Source organism: Rhinichthys klamathensis, unplaced genomic scaffold (genome assembly GCF_029890125.1).
Source record: "Rhinichthys klamathensis goyatoka isolate OS25496 unplaced genomic scaffold, OSU_Roscu_1.1 h1tg000413l_1, whole genome shotgun sequence".
Classification (NCBI taxonomy): Eukaryota; Metazoa; Chordata; class Actinopteri; order Cypriniformes; family Leuciscidae; genus Rhinichthys; species Rhinichthys klamathensis.
The window spans coordinates 808174-825961 of record NW_026606913.1 but is presented as its reverse complement, the minus strand read 5'-3'; the positions used below and the strand labels follow the sequence as shown (position 1 = coordinate 825961).

The 17788-nt window shown below is 37.2% G+C and overlaps 1 protein-coding gene across 7 annotated transcripts; it reads left to right on the top strand.

Moving 5' to 3' along the window:
- Positions 1 to 6: 6 nt before the first annotated feature.
- proser3 (proline and serine rich 3) lies at positions 7 to 17371 on the top strand. 7 transcript variants are annotated; one of them, XM_056235158.1, is made up of 14 exons: positions 7 to 67; positions 332 to 420; positions 510 to 618; positions 5759 to 6054; positions 8641 to 8795; positions 8941 to 9056; positions 11304 to 11389; positions 12480 to 12613; positions 12918 to 13123; positions 13502 to 13944; positions 14084 to 14273; positions 15219 to 15393; positions 16170 to 16251; positions 17201 to 17371. In XM_056235158.1, the coding sequence occupies exons 2-14, from the start codon at positions 401 to 403 to the stop codon at positions 17229 to 17231; spliced, it is 2043 nt and encodes a 680-aa protein (XP_056091133.1). In that variant the 5' UTR covers positions 7 to 67; positions 332 to 400; the 3' UTR covers positions 17232 to 17371. The 7 variants fall into 7 exon arrangements, with proteins under 7 accessions (XP_056091133.1, XP_056091137.1, XP_056091136.1 ...); XM_056235162.1 differs by having other exon boundaries at positions 507 to 618; positions 12498 to 12613; positions 12927 to 13123; XM_056235161.1 differs by having other exon boundaries at positions 507 to 618; positions 12498 to 12613.
- The last annotated feature ends 417 nt before the right edge of the window (positions 17372 to 17788 follow it).

Here is a 17788-nt window from a genome sequence, read left to right as displayed (position 1 = left end):
CAACAATGTAAACAACAGTATTCGGACTGCATTTCCCAGGATACAACACGGTCACACAATTCGAAAAGTAAGCGGATACTTTCTTGATAAATATCAGTCTATACAACAAATTTGGAATAATACTGTGTTTATATTCGGATATGTGATGTTTTTAAGTTTTAAAATATCGTATATCTTAATAAATACTGTGCTAAATGACCGTTTAATTATCCCTTAGTAACGTTAACGTACTCACGCGACGGTTAACGTTAAGATACAGTCCACGCTCGTGCAACATAAACACTGTCTTTCGAATCATAATGCAGTTTCACTAAATTATGTCTTTATTTAGATATTCATGGATCCTACGTGATGAAACTCCACTTGCGTCTTTTGTTTTTATTGAGCAGAACTGGTTTGCATGAAAACTATGAGATCAAGGTGGGTTGGATGTCAAATGCTGTCAGAGTATCAGATTAAACTGGATTACATCAGGTTGATTTAAAACACGTTCTCACTTTTATAAGCAGTGGAGCTGTTTTCACAAGACAGAATCCATTTCCTCCAGACCCTCCTTTGTCCAGGAGCCACTACAGCCCATCTAGATCGAGAAAAATCCCAAAGCAACAAAGAAGGCTGGTGAGAAGTGACTGTGCATTACACTTTTTTTTATGTTTCTTTATGTATTTTGAGACGCTTTCAATGGTTGTAGATTGCAATTGGCAGACAAATGTTTGGAATAGCATACTACTATCTGTATAATGTACACAGCATGTGCATTTTGAATTTGAAACAAAATTAATTTTAAAGTACAAAAATGACTAGGCCTATATGTAGAGTATCACTACTTGAAAACCATTGCATAGTGACTTGTGATTCGCATACAATTTTTTTAATAGTAGGCACTAGGCAGTATCGACTGTATACTGTGCACTATTCAGTAAATAGTAAACTAGATTTCTATTTAAAGGTGCCCTAGAATTTGAAATTGAATTTATCTTGGCATAGTTAAAGCTGCAGTCCGGCGTTTTTCCTCTCTGTCGCCATCTCTGTTCGAAATCTGCAATTGCAGTCATTCGCGGAATTATCAACTTTACGTGAGTTGTACTTCAACACCCTCGACACGGCACAGCGCGGATGAACACAGTGTTTGAGGAGAGTGTGTGCGGCTGTCAATCACCGCGCCGGTGTGGATACTGGCACTCAGAATCACAGATTATTCTTTTTGGAAGTATGACCCAACATAAGAATTTTCACCGGAAAATGTCATCTGAACTAGTAAGAAACATCCACTTTTGTTCTGGTTCTGACATTGCAGTAAATCACGCTGATTTATCGAGCGAGTAAATTGCAGTCTCTTTTTTTCTGTAGCCACTCCGAAGTCCGAACGAAGTCTTTTTGTCGTTTGAACCTTTCTGGATCCGCCATCAAATTGATAAGTTTTATTATATCAAGTGCTGTGAGAAAAGGCTATAAATCTCAAACCCAACATCATCACATGCAATATAGCTTATACTAGCCGAGACTCCTTCTTTATGTGTACAGATGTGACGTAATGACTCAATATAGCTTATACTAGCCGAGACTCTTCTTTATGTGTACAGATGTGACGTAATGACTCAATATAGCTTATACTAGCCGAGACTCCTTCTTTATGTGTACAGATGTGACGTAATGACTCAATATAGCTTATACTAGCCGAGACTCTTCTTTATGTGTACAGATGTGACGTAATGACTCAATATAGCTTATACTAGCCGAGACTCTTCTTTATGTGTACAGATGTGACGTAATGACTCAATATAGCTTATACTAGCCGAGACTCTTCTTTATGTGTACAGATGTGACGTAATGACTCAATATAGCTTATACTAGCCGAGACTCTTCTTTATGTGTACAGATGTGACGTAATGACTCAATATAGCTTATACTAGCCGAGACTCTTCTTTATGTGTACAGATGTGACGTAATGACTCAATATAGCCTACTAGCCGAGACTCCTTCTTTATGTGTACAGATGTGACGTAATGACGCAAAGACATGCTCGAATCTCCCGTGGAAATCCACCAGTATCACTGGAATTAAAAACATCATTACAAGCTTACCGCTTTGAATCGAGCTAAGGCACGCAGAGAGTTTTGAACACTGGCTGGTTATGTATTTTCTCAAATATGTATTTTGGATAATTTTTAACCCCAAAAAAGCTACGGACTGCAGCTTTAAATAACAAGAGTTCAGTAAATGGCATGACATACAGTGAGTCTCAAACACCATTGTTTTCTCCTTCTTATTTAAATCTCGTTTTTGAAAAACACCCCTGAAAAATAGGCGAATCTCCACATAACACCGACTGTGACGCAACAGTTGGGATCATTAATATGTACGCCTCCAAAAATGTGCATATGCCAGCCCATGTTCAATACCAAGCGAAACTGCGCAGCCGAATCATCGGAAGTTCTGCAGGTGAAGAGACAATCGAGGATCATAGGGAAAATGGCAGATCATGAAAACAAATGTCATGTTCCAGGCTGTGCAGGGGATGTGAGGACTTTTCATTCCCTTCCCACAGAAAAGAAATGTCAACAGGCGTGGTTGATGTTTATCTATAATCGGATACCGCAACAGTTTAATTCGAAGTTGTTAGTTTGCTCTGCCCATTTCACCACAGACTTATTTTATAACCTGAGACAATATCAAGCAGGCTTAGTTCTCTCAGCGTCTCATACTGAAGAAGGGGGCAATTCCAACTATTTTTCCGCAAGCGGTAAACTAGTGATTTTATTCACGATAATTTACACTGTGTTATCTAGATCCAGCGCAAGATCCTAGTACAGTAACAAATAGCAAACTCCAAGTAACAAACATACATAACTAAATAGGCTAGTATGACAAAGTATTTACGCTGAGGTTAATATTTCTTGCCTGTGTTGTCATATAAATCTACAAAATAATACTGTAGATATATGTAAATTCCCTTTTGTCAAATAATTTTACTTTCGTCTATTTCATCAACAACACATCAGGGGCTAACTACGTTAGTTTAGTTGCTCACAGTCACAGATAATGTTAGCTCACTCGATCCTTCTAGCTAACGTCACATTCTCCACCACATAAGTTGAAGCTATATTTATTTGACAAGGCATCTAACGTTAGTCCATTTGTTTCACTGAGCCCACAGTGAAACAGCCAATCAGAGCAGAACTCCTCATTACTATTCATGACCCTTTCAAATAAGGTAAAAACAGACCATTTCATTCTAGGGCCAATTTCTAGAGTTGAAAATGGACCTGTAAAACCATATCTGGATATTTTAAATGCCCTTAAATAAGCCACATACCCTCTGTAGATATCAAAGACAAAATTAAAATATTATTTCAAACACATTCTAGGGCACCTTTAAAAGAGTCCTCATCTGAACTGGATTTAAGTCAGCATGAAAGGGAAGTTGTGACAGTCATTTTTCCCCCTATTGTGACGTGTAGCGATGAGTTGTCTCAGAGAGTGATTCGTTCATTTGGTGTTGACCGTGCATACATAACATCTTATAGGTTTTGTACAGGAAACAGAAATGATTAGTCGTGACAGCTGTATTGGATACAGAAATTAGTTAATAATTTCCAAACTTCCTTACAAACAAGCGCGTGGTCAGTTTTTTAACTCTTACAGTTACGTGTCTTTCTCCTGTAACTGTAACAGCATTTCTGTTCTCAAATTGTAGCTTTTTTATTTATAGTTCATAAATGTGTGTATTTCTGTCATGATGGTTCTTTTCCATAGCATTGAATGTGGCAAAGAGTTGGGAAATGCTTTAAACTTTATTAGTGTGATGGGTAAAATCACTTTGATAAAGCAAAGATACCTACATATAATTACAACATACAGTAACGTGACAAAAGAATGAACGACTCAAACCCGAAGACTCAAAAGGGTGAACTAATCAATTCTGTTTCTGGTACCGACTACATAGCTTCAGCTTATGGGGATGTGATGTGACAAAAGAACGAACGACTCGGATCGGGTAGTGAGGTAAACTAACAGACTGCATAGCCTGAAAACCCAGATAAGCAATGAAATGAATCATTTTCTGTTTCTTATAATTTGGCCTTGGTTGTATTATAGTTTTTTTTCTTATTCAAAATGTGATCAACAAGTAAGCAGATGTGTTGGGGGTATTTGGCCATTAACATTAATGGCCATTTTAATTGCATTCTGCTGAAATGAACAAAATGACTTGAAAAAAGATTAGTTCATTTTGATAAACGAGATTTAAAGATAAGAGTCAGTAAAATGATCCAAAGTTCCCACCACTAGTAACGTGCATCAGTGTGGCGGCTTCTCAAACAAGAAAAAATGTAGGGCAAGACTTAATTTTGTCCATTGGGAATTGGATGTTGGGATGGTTGTGGTTTGCTATTGGTCAATCTCTTGAGTGACAGATTGTCCCGCCCTCGCTGCATTAAACACATTATCAGAGAAAAGACAGGGCTCCAGACTAACTTTTCCACTGGTTGCACTGGTGCTACCAACTTTCTCAGTTGGTCGCACCAGCATATGATTTGGTCGCACCTTTGTTTTTTTTAGTTTTTTTACTACATGCCATGGGATTAATCAATGCATGCTGATGAATAGTGGTTTTAATGGACCAAGGCTAGCAAAGGCTTTCTGGGTTGCAGCAGAAATACCTGTAATATATTAATTATCATTGCCAAATTTCAGGATTTTCATGGATTTTGGACAGTAATTTTAATCTGTAATTTTAAGCATTTTACATTTGAATTATATACAATCTATCTATTTACATTTGAATCATATTCTATCTATCTATCAGTCTATTATCATCTTTCTATCTTTTAAAAATCATTAAACATTCAAATGTATGCATTACATTTTAAAAGATTAGAGTATTATAATAAACTGATACAGATTTTTCGTTATCAAAGTTTATAGTTGTAACAAAAAGCAGAAATCTCACACTCCTTACCTTCTGCATTTTATAATTTCCTTTTCCTCTGTTGAGCGATCATGAGAGTAATCGCTCAACAGAGGAAAATATAACCGCTGAAAAGACGTAGGAGGAAGGGGCTCTGTGTTTCGTGAGACCATTTTTATCATTTTTATATGCTTTAATTCGTGAATTCGTAATTGGCGCGTTTCACCATCAGTGTGCAATGCGCGTGACGTCTACGTTCGTCAATAAATAAACTGCACGTGTCTTGCGGAAGAACACTGTAGCCGGAGCTACTTCTCTCCGTTAATGTCTATGGCGAGTCACGCAGGCACTGGGCTACTCCGCAGCCGAGACGACCCCGGGATAAAATAGTCCGAATATAAACACTTATTATAGGCGTACCATAGTGATTCAGAATAAGTCAAAAACACGAATTTGGAAAATGGATTCATGATGTAGCCTACTCGTTCATTTTGAACATAAGTTACGGACTGCAGCAGCTGATACAACGGCGTTCTGTTGCTCAAGCGTCCACTCGCACAAATGCGACCACATAACATTTTACCTCGCACATTCTCAAAAAATTTGGTCGCAGTCTGGAACCCTGGAATATCACTGCAAGAGGGAGGGGAAGTTATTTTGATTAAAGATTATGAGGGCACATTAATTAAAAAAAATTGACTGCAAATATTCCATTTTGATTTCATGGTGACTTCAAGACATTGGTATCTCAATGCAATGATAACTGCTAACTGCTGAGATTAGAAAAACATGGCTTTAACTGATAAAAGCGCATGGTGATGTTGTCTTTTTTTGCATTGCACATTGCAGGCCTTGAGTCCTGTCCGGTTTGCTGAGCCACCCAGTCTTCCAGATCCTCCTACTCAGATATCACCGTTGAGGACGGAAGACCAGGTTCTCCATGAAAGATCACGTAGTGTCCTGCTCTGCCCTCCTTCGTCTAATGCACGCCAGCTGAGCTTCTCAGAGTCTTGGCCTTCTACTGACCCGAGTTGCTCCACAGACGACACTAACGCTTCTCCTTGCTCTGAAGCTCAGAAGCAAGCCATGAGAAACATGATTTCACCAGTGACAACGGGGGCAAAGGAACCCTCAGTTCTTGCAAAGTAAGAGACATCTCTATTGGCAATATTACCATTGATTTTAAACTAGTGCTGTCAAATCTATTAATCAAGATTGTTTATATAATGGTGCTTTTTCACTGCATGGTACGGTTCGGTATGGCTCGGCTTGGCTCACTTTGTGGCGCTTTTCCACTATGCCCTTTTCACAAGATGTAAAATAAGTCTCTGATGTCCCCAGAGTGTGTATGTGATGTTTTAGCTCAAAATACCCCACCGGTATTTTTATATAGCATGTTAAAATTGTCACTTTTGACAATTTGTCACTGAGGGTGAGCAAAAACACACCATTTTTGTGTCTGTCCCTTTAAATGCAAATGAGCTGCTGCTCCCGGCACAGAGGGCGGAGCTTCAACAGCTTGTGTCCTTTTACCTCACACAGACATGGACTGAAAATTTCAAAAACTTTTAGCCTTTTATGTTCAAACCGGAGTCAGACAATGATGGAGAGACTCAAGAAGAAGTGACAACATGTAGATTGCAACAGGACATTTCTTAATGGTTAGTTATTTAGGTAGCTTATGTGTAGTAGAGGTGTGACGGTTATTATATAACTGTGAGACTGACGGTTATAGTTGAACACCGTCATTAGAACTCTATAACCGCCAAAACCGTGTTATTAAAATATCTTGCAGATAAGGTTATATAGGCTACTAATATCAGTTTTGGGGAGTAACGGAATATGTACCGTTGTTACGTATTCAGAATACAAATTATGAGTAGCCTAACTGTAGTCTCCACAGAACATAAAATATTCATTTTATTTTATTTTTCGTGTTCGCATTTATTAGGAAAAAAAACTGACTACAGACTGCTCTCTTATGCAATCCGTATGAAATGTGCATTTCTCTCTGGCGCGTTCACTACTACGAAGATCGCGAGTCAGCATTGTCAACTTCATCTTTGGGCGAAACACTTGTTTATTAATAAACAATTAAAATATCTCCTTGCTATATTTTACATATTCATAATCATTACTTTTGCTGGTTCTTTGTGACAGCTTTTAGGTGCTTTATTGGCAGCGCCACCCTTACATGTTACATGAACGCGTCACCACCGCACCCACCAGAATAGGCCTGTTTTATTTTTTTGTTAAAGGGGTCATATAATGATACATGCACTTTTACAAGTTGATTGTACTGAAATGTGTGTTGGCAGTGTCTGTACACAACCATCATATAATGATAAAAATCCATCCAGTGGTTTTGTTTTAATCTCCTTATATGTTTTCCCCTGCCTCAAATCGAGCCCTTCGAGCCTGTGACGTCACAAGCTCGCACGCCCCTCCCACGATTGTTGATTGACAGGAACGTTTCAACACAGACCCGCCCTCGCTCATGAGGGAGCTGTCAATCATAGTCTGTGCGGACCGGACCGGCGCGCGGTCATTGTTGATATGCTGGAGCACTGTCTATGAGCAGAATGGCGTCTAAGCGATTGTGGTGTTCTGTTCTTGGGTGCAATAACGAACACAGCAGTCATTTTAATGTTCCTAAATCCGAACCGCTGAAGACGCAGTGGCTGAGTTTGTTTTCGAAGGGAATATTCCCCACGAGCAACGTCAATGCTCTCATGTTTGCGCGAATCATTTCACACACCAGACTGCTTTATAAACGAGGGTCAGTATAAAGCTGGATTTGCTAAGAAGCTGCTCATGAAAAAAGCATCGGTACCAGGTATTCGTGTTCCTGCTGAACCTCTAGAAGAACGGAAGTGAGTGTAACGTTTTATTAAACTTTATATTAATATATTAATCTTTGCAAATCGCTAGCTGCACGCTTCACGATGAATGCGTCTAAGGTTTACACTCAGGGTACATTACGGCATGTTTTCTATGTACGACGTTCTCAATATAATTCATAATACCACGTTTATACTGAACAACGCGTTATGGTTATTGTGTTATTGAGTTACAAACGGTGTAGCACAGAACAGAGGGGCGGAGTGAGCACAGCTCATTATCATTTAAAGTCATATGCACTGAAACGGCGTGCTGAAAACAGAGCTGTTTTTGACCAGGTAAAATAAGTGTTTTCTTACAATACTAATGAGAATTTTTAATTAAAGTATATTACAAACTTTTAATTTAGACCCTAAAGAATCATATTAGCTTGTACAAAAATGGCATTATATGACCCCTTTAAGAATTTGTTTGTGTGTGATACATTTAATGAAAAACACATTCACTGCTAGTTGTCTTGCTGTTAATTTTAAATAAACGTAGACCAAGTAGCTAAATCTTGGTCATGGTTGGTCTGTTTAAACCTTATTATTATAAATGAATCGCTTTTTTACATCTGGAACAGGACTTTGTCAAAAATACAGTAATTTCACACCCTATTTTCTATGTAGTAAACCATGCAATTGCAATTGATGTCAACAGTAGCTTTCCTTATTAAAGAAAAGCTGGTGTTCTAGAGTAACGTTGCCACATGTGGTGATGACTCTGGTGACACATTAATTCTCAGATGAGAAGGTCTGGAACATTTAATACACCCTTTTGTTTACATTTAAGAATATATTGTTGCTTGTTTGTTATCTGACATCCTTCTTGCAATTAAATACTTCAAGGTACATTGAACGCTTCCGTTTTGGAAGGCCACAGAGTCGAGAAGAAAGACAGCTTCAGGCAACTGAAGGAAGAGATGATCAGCCGTTTTGGTGGATGCCCACATCCCCTCTATCCTCTTCAACACCAACGCAAACATCAGAAAAACATAGCAGAGGTGTGCTGACCTAGTTGATTAATACAGGCCTATACTACTTCAAATAATACATCTGTTTTTTTTTTTTTTTTTGGATTGATAATATAAAGTATTTCAGATCACACATATCACACTTTTCCTTTGTGTGTGTGTATCCTGTGTTTAGATCCACTTGACCTCATGAACGATGGCCCTACCAGCTCCCAGAGCCCAATCTCAAAGCCACTGCATGATGAAACCACACTGTCTCCAGCTAGACACATGCTTGACCTCAGTATGCTGGTAGGTTTTGCATAAATTTGAACAACTGATTTGCCTGAAAGAGCTGAAGTCATTTTGACCGTACGTTAAAGAGAATGCCAAACAATTTACAGTTTGTTATATTGATTATATTGATGTAGGTCTTATATATGTTGCTGTTGCGGTTGAATTGTGTTAATGATGTATGTGAGAAGAAAACTAGATATATTTCCTCATGTTGCCAGATGTGGTTACGCTGTGTGGTGGGTGATTGTTGCCATCTAGTGGTGGTAGCTGGGAAATCTCCCTCCATGAGGGTTCTTCATTTAGAGCAGGAATATGTGTACCGGTACTGTATAAAGCTTGGGGTCAGTGAGTTTTTTTTTTGTTTTTTTTTTGAGAAATCAATACTTTTATTCAGCAAAGATCCATAAAATTGATCAAAAGTGACAGTAAAGACATTTATAATGTTACAAAAGATTTCTATTTTAAATAAATGCTGTTCTTTTGAACAGTCATTTTAAATTGTAAAGATATTTCAACAATATTACTGTTTTTTTATCAAAATATAATCAAAAATTGGAATTAATCTAGATTAAAATGGCTAATTTGAATTCTGCCGAAGGCATTCAGAATATGTGTGCTACTACCCAAATAAATTTCCTCGCAGGTAGTTTATAAGATGGGCAGGGGCGGAGCTAGACTCTCAGTACAGTGGGGGCGGAGCTTCAACATGGGGCCCTCTGCTACCAAGTCATTTAAAAATTAAAACCGTAAAAAAAACACATAAAATATCTGATCAATGCATGTGTCACTTGTTGAGCAAAGTAAGCTTATGTTAAATAAAACACAAAGACTATCTCGTTCTTTTCTTTTTAATGCGCCCGATTTATATTTTCTCTCCATTTTCGTAACTATTCTCTACATTATACATTCGCACCTCACGCCACACACTATACTCCTGAGGCAAGTAGGCCTACCTTATACGCTGTGTTTCGGTTCATTTATGACTCACAAGACGAGCTCCAGTTCACGCGCCAGCGCCTCCATGTCTTAATTATCTATTGTCTGCTATATTTACTTCTTATTTGTTAAATCCAGGCAATTGGTTGATGAAACATTGATTAAAATTAAGATACAATTAATACAAAACGAAATTGGCCTTAATGAAAGGCTTTGTGCTTTATGTTTAATGTCTCAAAGTTTTAAAGCAGTATTTCAGTGTCGCTTTCAGAGCGGTCACGTCCGTAACGGGGAACTGTCACATAACATTGTTTTTCCCTCATAAATGCGTACACGAAAAATAAGACAAAATGAATATTTTATGTTCTGTGAAGAGCCAACCCTTCTTCATCCGGAGGGTAGTATTACTTTTTGTACTTTTGCCACCTAAAAGTTCAAGTTTTTTTGTGTCACGTCCGTTACGGATGTGTATTTCCCTCATATTAAATATAAAACGCATAGACTGATATTTTTCTAATGTCTGGTCTCCTTTATTAAGGGAGTATGGATAAACAGACGTTTCAATATATTGGTATTAAATGCCCCCTACAGTGCAATTCGGCTAGGTGTACATCTGCGCTAAAATATCAAGGTGAAAGTCATCATAGCTTGCGTAGTAAAGACCCAGCTCCCAACCCAACTTTGAGAATAGATTAACGGCGATATTATTTTTATCGCCCGATAAGAGTCTCACATTAACGCAGGACGTTAACGCCGATAACGGCCAACCACTAATATATATATATACGTACAAAACAAACTTGCACAGATTGGCAGGAACGGTATTGTAATGCTTTGTTAACTTCCATGTTGCATTTATGGAAACGACTCTAGAATGCCTCAGCATTAAAGGAAGAAGAACTCACTCTGATAATCAAACCACCTGATATAAAGCAGTGTCCATTGAGCATCAAATATGTGTGTATTGTAATGTATTTATAAATTCCCCACAACAGAGAGTTGTTATGCAACCCTTGACACACATTCCCTTTTTTGAGTTGCAGGCCGTCACTCGTGGTCTTGTTGTCAGCAATGATTTAACATGCCTGATGGAAACTATCCCAGGCTGTCCTTAAATATCAGTAGTCAGCAGTGCCTTAGTGACTGTTTTTACTGGTGAAATATTCAAATAGAAAGTTATTTCAAATTGTAATATTTCACAATATTACAGTTTTACTGTATTTTGGATCAAATAAATGCAGCCTTTTTGACTGTAACTATTTTCTATTTTAATATATTTTAAAATGTAATTTATTCCTGTAATCTCCACCACAATTGTTCTACCAGACTTTATCTGAGTCATCGCACTGTGACCAAGAAGAACCAGAGATACTGCAGCTACAGGAGCGGGCCAACCGTTTACTGCAGAGAAGGTAAAACCCCCACCACACAAACTGTAAACACACACTCACTCAAATGCCATTTCACAAGCGATTAATGACCACCATCATGTTTCCTGCCTGAGTGTCAGGACTGAATGTTCTGTGTGAAAGTCAAGACAGCAGTTTCACAATCAAGTGAGCTGTATTATTTTTATTTAGCAAGCATGCATTTCATTGCTCAAAAGTCAAGGCACTTTTTTATATAGCGCTTAATGCAATAGAGATTGTTTCAAAGCCGCTTTGGTGTGGTAAACAGGAAAATAATGATTAAATTCTGCTGTAAAGCAGATCTAAAAAGAAAAAAATGTCATTGTTTAGCTGAGGTCAGTTCAGTGTTGATTTACTTCTGTTCAATAACTGTAAAGATCGTCGAATTATGAAATAATTTTAATTCATCTATAAAGCAGCTCTGTAGAAAGACAAGTGACATATATTGTCATAATATCAGTCAAAGGTGCCAATTCCGTGAATGGCCGATTACCCACGGAAAAACACGAGATATTCTCCATTAATTTTATCCAATCAAAGAATCTGGCGAGATTCGGGAACCTCTCCGATTGGTGGATCTCACATCGGGTCCCGACAGGTCTTAATACACACAATTCTACCATTAAATTTAGCATTACAACATAACAACCAGACACAAAAGCTTGTGCTTTCTGTTAGTTAGTTTTTTTGCACAATAGTAAATTGCATTTACGTAATTCACTCTAAATCATCAGGTATATTAGTGGGCCAGCGACTTGACAACACTCATGGAAAAAATATGTTTTTGTTTGGTTGGTAATGTATTTGCAATCCGAGTGTTTCTCTTAAAAGCACTCTGACAAAGACCGATCTCTTGAAAAACACCAAGTATTGCCCATTTGCTCATAAATGTGAATAAAGATGTTTATATTTGGTTGGTAATGTATTGTGATGGCAATAACATTTCCAGATGTGGATGAATTTTCTTGAACTTAACAGCTATGAAGTATATTGGTTGTTGCATTATGACTGCATATTCCACCTTGGGATTTGATTTCACTTCAGAGTCATTAGCTTTGACTAGTTTTTAGACATTTAATCCTTGTGTTTTCAGCGAGCATTCTCTCAGCAGTGGCTCGGTGCCTATCAGCTCTGAGGGTTTGGGCTGCTCCGATTTCTCCTCCCCCGTGAGCACTGATGAGCCAGTCCGAAGACCAGTCGTGTCCACCTTAATGGGCTCAATCAACAGTAAGTAACAGGTGTAACACTTAAAAGAACATCAACACATTTAGTATAAGTCATGTAACATGTCACACACTATTGATCCTTTTCAGAACATCTTTGTGTTGCCGATTTCAAAAACACATCCTTATCAGATTATAATGCACCGACACCTCTTACCACAAAGAAGAAGTGGTTTTGTAAACATGCTCAGTTAACTAAAAACTAACTGAAAGGGTAAAATTGCCTTTTTGGCCTGCAAGGTATTTATAATATTAGAATAATAAAATTGCATTAGATATTTTTGTTTGTTTGTTTCTGTCTCTTAAAGTAGTTTTAGAGCCCAGTTTGTGTGAGGGAAAGTCTTTTCCACCAGCAGTTGGTTCTGAGGCGTCAGGTGTCCGTCGTGAAGATGACATCCTGTTTCAGTGGCGTCTGAGGAGGAAGATGGAACAGGCCAGACGATGGAGCCAGGAGGCCCCTTCCCACAATTCTCTTCTCCATATACCTCTATCACACACTATAGTAACAAACCAGGTGAACCAATGTCTTTTTTTTTATTATGTACCAAAAAGTCAAATTATTAAAAACATTAATATAATATAATATGCCATTTATTCATATTTTTGGGGGAAATATTTGTGTATGATATGATGCATTAATTCGTACTGAAAATATTTTTTTCACTTTTCTTTTTTTAAATAACATGGCAATTGTTTTAAAGGTTGATTACTTATTTTGCTGTCATAAATGCATGATTATATATGGTTTGTTGCATTGTATAAATTGCATTTAACATTGTTTTTCCTCCTAAATGGGACCCAAATAGAACCTGTGACACTCCAGTGTTAGATTTTCACATTTACTTTCTGCAAGAATTTTTTATGAATATATTTTTCTTCTGTTTACTTTCAGACGGTACAACATAGCACTTTAGACAGCACGCCTCATCAGAGAGCAAATCTCTCATTCACTCCAGTCACCTTCGCTAGCCTCGAACCTCCAGTCCCTGAGTCTGCTCTCCCCATTTCAAGCCCCAGCATCTCCAGACTTCAGCCTGATGTCACCCGGGAGCAACCAGACCCCAATATCCAACCCAAACCCCTTCCCCAGCGCTCCAGGAAGACTGTCAAAAAGAATCTTGAAACCCCTTCTGCCCAACCACAGCATCACAAGCAAATCAGAACACAAGTCAGCATCCCAGAAACCACAGAAAAGCACGGCAGATCGAAGAGGTCCTCTTCTCCATCTCCACAGACTTCTGACAGCACAGAGGACCGGTGGCCAGCAGTCAAAAGACAGACTGAAAATGAGAGACGTGAGAAGAAACCTTCAAACCAAAAGAAAAAATCTGAACGGTACTTTAGATGTTTTACATAATTGTCCTAAACAGACTGTGACCAAACCAGGCATAACATGGCAAGTGTTTAATAACATGTAATTGTACTATTAATGTTTAATATTAAACATTTGCTAAGTATTTTCTTACATTTGTAGACATGGTGGCGAGCAAGGCAGCATTCCAATGAGGGCTAGAAATTCTAGGGGTCATGAAGGGGTCAATAGCAAGCCGGAAGACTCGAGTGTGAAAAACAGGTGGCAGGAAGAGGGTCAAAGGTCGACACGAGGAAGACTGTCTGGAAATCAAGCACCACCACCCTCACCTATACACAATGCTCTAGGACTGGTTTGTTTGTTTGTTTTATGACATATCATTAATTTTTTTTAAGGTGTTGATGACACATGATCTTTTAGTTTGTAAATGAGTAAATAGGGAAGAAGATTAAATTCAAGTCTCGTTTTGATCCACAATCTCCATTCAAATAATTTCCATATTGATTAATTTAGATGTTTATCAGTTGCAGTACATGGCAGTTTTAGTCAAGGAAAACAAATTACACATAATGCAGTTTTTATACAATAACTTTTTTATGATTTTTTTTCTTCGTTTTTAGAAATATATTTACTGTGTGGCATTAAAACTTGTTTTCATGACAGATTTATTCAAACATGATTTAAATATTGAAGAACAGATCAAGTAAAAATATGATGTATGTGTAATAGTGTCTATATTTAACAAAATGCTCCTCTCAAGAGTTTTATTCTATCTTTCCTGAGGTAAATGTTGTTTACGAGCTGTTTCCGCTGCTTTCTGCGACATGATGTTCATTCATGTTTATTTTGTGCTGGAACTATAAGTAAATCAGAACAGACTGTCAGTTCACGTGCCGTGATTTGTCACGCCACATTAAAGAGAATTTATTGTTTGAATTTTGTAATAAAATTGACAGAATTCGAAAGCTGAGACTGTTTCATATCAAAAGTATCAAAGCACAAAGCTTATTGTGATTATTGGATGGGAGCGCGCTACAAATAGTGTTTAGTGAACGTTTGGCCACGCATCAACTGAAAACAGCAGAAGACTAAAAGATTGATTCTTGGGATTTAAGAATACATATCAGTTCATCTAAATGAGAATCGATTAAAATTGAGAAATCAATATTTTCATCCAACTAGCTGTATCTCATCCTGTTTATTATACGGTTAACGGTAGTAACTGTACGTGATCTCTTATTTTCTTGTGAAACAGACTAGCAAATCTTTAGTAAAACTCTGTTCTTGACATTGACAGGTTATCTCTGAGGTGCTTTTTGCAGAGACAGATTCCCCAACCCTGTGCGAAACTGAGAGTTCTTCAGATTCCCCAACATATACCCCAGCTCCACCCCCACAATCCCCTGTTGCCTCTTGTTCTGGTGTGCAGCAACCCTTGGAGGTCATAGATCAACTCATGCAGGATGCAGAAGGTAGGACAGCTGTAAAACTGTATGACAACATGTATTTAACTGGTCACGTTAGACTAGAGTTGAGTGTTTTAGCCTGAACCTGTTATAAATAGCACGATTGACCAGTTAAGGTGTGCTTAGAACAACAGAATTCAATGTAGATTGAACTTATACTAATGCTAGTACATGTCAGAAAATGACAAAATATTGTACAATTCAAATGTTTTTTTGTTTTTTTTTCAAATTGTTTAATGTTTTATTTTAAATGTTAATATTATTTATTTCCCCCCTATTTATTTTACTATAAGACAACTGATTTGTATATACACTACAGGTCAAACGTTAGAGGTTGGGAAGTTTTTTTTTTTTTTTTTTGGAAAGATGTCTCTTATGCTCACCAAGACTGCATTTATTCAAACATACAATAAAACAGTAATATTGTAAGATATTATTACAATTTAAAATATATGTTTTCTATTATAGTATATTTTATAATTTAATTAATTTGATGCTCAGGAAACATTTCTTTCTATTATCACTGTCGAAAACCGTTTTTTCTACTTAATACTTATTATATATATGGAACCGTGATGTTTTTTTCAGGATTCTTTGATGGATAAAAAGTTTAAAGAACAGCATTTTTATTTGTAACAGTCTTTTCTGTCATTTTTTATCAATTTAATTTTCTTTAAAAAAAAACTTACTGACCAGAAACTTATAAATGGTAGTGTACATAAATATAGAAACACATTTTTTCACTCTTCCCTTCTCCTGATATCACATATCTTAAATAACAGACTCAGATGGGCAGGAGTTTGAAGACGATCCTTTGTTGCAAGTCCTCAGAGAGCAAAGGAAATGGGTGAAGGAAAAAATTTGGTGAGAATATCTACGCTTTATCTGTTAGACACAGTGTTGGAGGTAATACGTTACAAGTAACGCGAGTTACCTAATCAGATTACTTTTTTCAAGTAACTAGTAAAGTAACACTACTTTTAAATTTACAACAGAATATCTGAGTTACTTTTTCAAACAAGTAACGCAAGTTGCTTGGTTTTCTCATATTGACTGACAGCTCTGTCCTCCTCATGTTGAGAGAAATCATGAGTGAGTGCAGTGGCGTTGTGTGTGCTGTGTGTGAACATGATTATTGTAAATCTAGACTAAATGTGAGCATTTACTCGCACAAAACACATTCAGTACTCCTCCAAATCAGTAAAAACAGTGAAATGCAAACTCAGAACCTGCAATAATATGTTAAATTACACAAATATATACTTTGTTTAATGTCACTTTATTAACCAATGTATTTGCTGCTGACCTTCGATGATCCAATAAGCAAAATTACTGTAGATAAACATCACATTTGTCTTTCATTGATTATTTTGTTTTTATTGCTAAAAGAGTGTTGGACTTTTCTCCACCTGTGTCCTATTCTTCTGCAATGCAGAATGGCAGCACAGCTGAAAAGTTGTTTGAGCTGTGCCCTCTACTGTACAGACGTGAATTTGCATTTCCTTCAGCCTCAAGCTTATTCATTTCAAGAAACTTTACATTTGCCAAAATAGTCTTTTTTTTTCTTTCTTTTTTTTAACAAGCAATCCCAGCCCAGGTGAGGAAAAGTAACGCAAAAGTAACGTAATGCATTACTTTGCATAACAAGTAACTTAGTAACACAATTAGTTACTTTTTTAGGGAGTAGCTCAATATTGTAACGCATTACTTTTAAGAGTAACTTTCCTCAACACTGTTTGGACATACATTTACACACATCTGCATTACTGAATTACTGGAACTTTAGTGACTTGATTTTTGTTTTATTTTCCAGTGAGGTTGACATGATGATCCAGCAGCTCTGAGGCACATGTTTAATATATCAAAGATGCAATATGTGTCGAACACATTATCATGTTTATTTTTGCTACTATTTATTTATGCTGTTTTATGTTGTGGATTCAAACATGTATGAATGTATTTCTAATTAAAGACCTTTGCAAATAAACAAGTGTTACACTATATAATATTCAAACTGTACATCACACAAATATTAGATGAACAACATAAAATAATTATTTAAATTTAAAAAATATGTACAATCCCCACAGTGAGCAAGTGTGACATTATGCGAAACAAAATAATTTGGGTTTGTATGTTTGACTGTGTATGAGCTTTGGATCAGGGGATCCGGTTAACATGCGGACTATTGCAGGCTGTGTGCTAAACCGACAGCAAGTGTGATTAAAATGTGATACAATCTTCTTGTTGGCTTGGAATCAAGTATGTTTGGAATTAGCTGTTGATTTGAGGAGTCCACTGCCACAAGGGGGAGTGAGAGGAAGCAAGTCTGTTTTGGTCTTTTTACCATTGCATTATGTGAGAAACCGAAAAGATGAGCGCTTTAAGTGCCTTGCATTAA